The sequence below is a fragment of the Cariama cristata genome, unplaced genomic scaffold, assembly GCF_000690535.1.
Source record: "Cariama cristata isolate BGI_N322 unplaced genomic scaffold, ASM69053v1 scaffold22919, whole genome shotgun sequence".
Taxonomy (NCBI): domain Eukaryota; kingdom Metazoa; phylum Chordata; class Aves; order Cariamiformes; family Cariamidae; genus Cariama; species Cariama cristata.
In genome coordinates, this window is record NW_009636626.1 from 1,055 (window position 1) to 1,656 (window position 602).

The 602-nt window shown below is 62.8% G+C and overlaps 1 protein-coding gene across 1 annotated transcript in view; it reads left to right on the forward strand.

Annotated features, from left to right (window-relative positions):
• Nucleotides 1-252: 252 nt before the first annotated feature.
• The window catches only part of LOC104167668 (slit homolog 1 protein-like), a gene marked incomplete at its 5' end in the record, with an annotated part of 11,815 nt that continues 11,465 nt past the window's right edge, over nucleotides 253-602 (forward strand). Inside the window, 2 exon segments of the mRNA XM_009707990.1 lie at nucleotides 253-324; nucleotides 452-523. Coding sequence (XP_009706292.1) covers nucleotides 253-324; nucleotides 452-523 — 144 coding nt within the window.

Consider the following 602-nt stretch of genomic DNA (forward strand, 5'->3'; position numbering starts at 1 on the left):
TCAGAGCTGAGGACAGCAGTGGCCTGGGAGCCCCAGCCAGTTGCAGCCACCGTGGATGGAGCCGGGCTTGCCTCGGACAGCCAGCAGGGTAGAGGGCAACTGAGGACCTGAAGCCAAGTTACAGTTTCCCAGAGCCCCTGGGGTGATCACTGAGTGCCGGGACATGCCCCTGCCTGTGGATGCCCTGGTCCCGTGGGGCGTCGTGCTTTGTAGGCACTGCTCATTTTCCCTTCCTGCCTTTTTCTTCTGCAGGGATCTGAGCGAGAACTTCATCCAGGCCATCCCCAGGAAAGCTTTCCGTGGGGCCACCGACCTCAAGAACCTGTGAGTCCTGTCAGGGATGGGCACGAGGGAGTTTGGGGTCAGGTCCGGTGGCAGGAGGCATCGGGAGCCACTGGTTGCCCTCTGCCTGGGCTGTCCCAGCAACGCTTCCTCTGTCTTTCTCCTGCAGGCAACTGGACAAGAACCAGATCAGCTGCATTGAGGATGGGGCTTTCCGTGCCCTGCGGGGGCTGGAGGTCCTGTAAGTGGCCAGGGGCTGGCTGGAGCCTCCAACCTGCAAGCCCCTTGCGGGGTGAGGGTGTCCCCGGGTGCTCCCCACT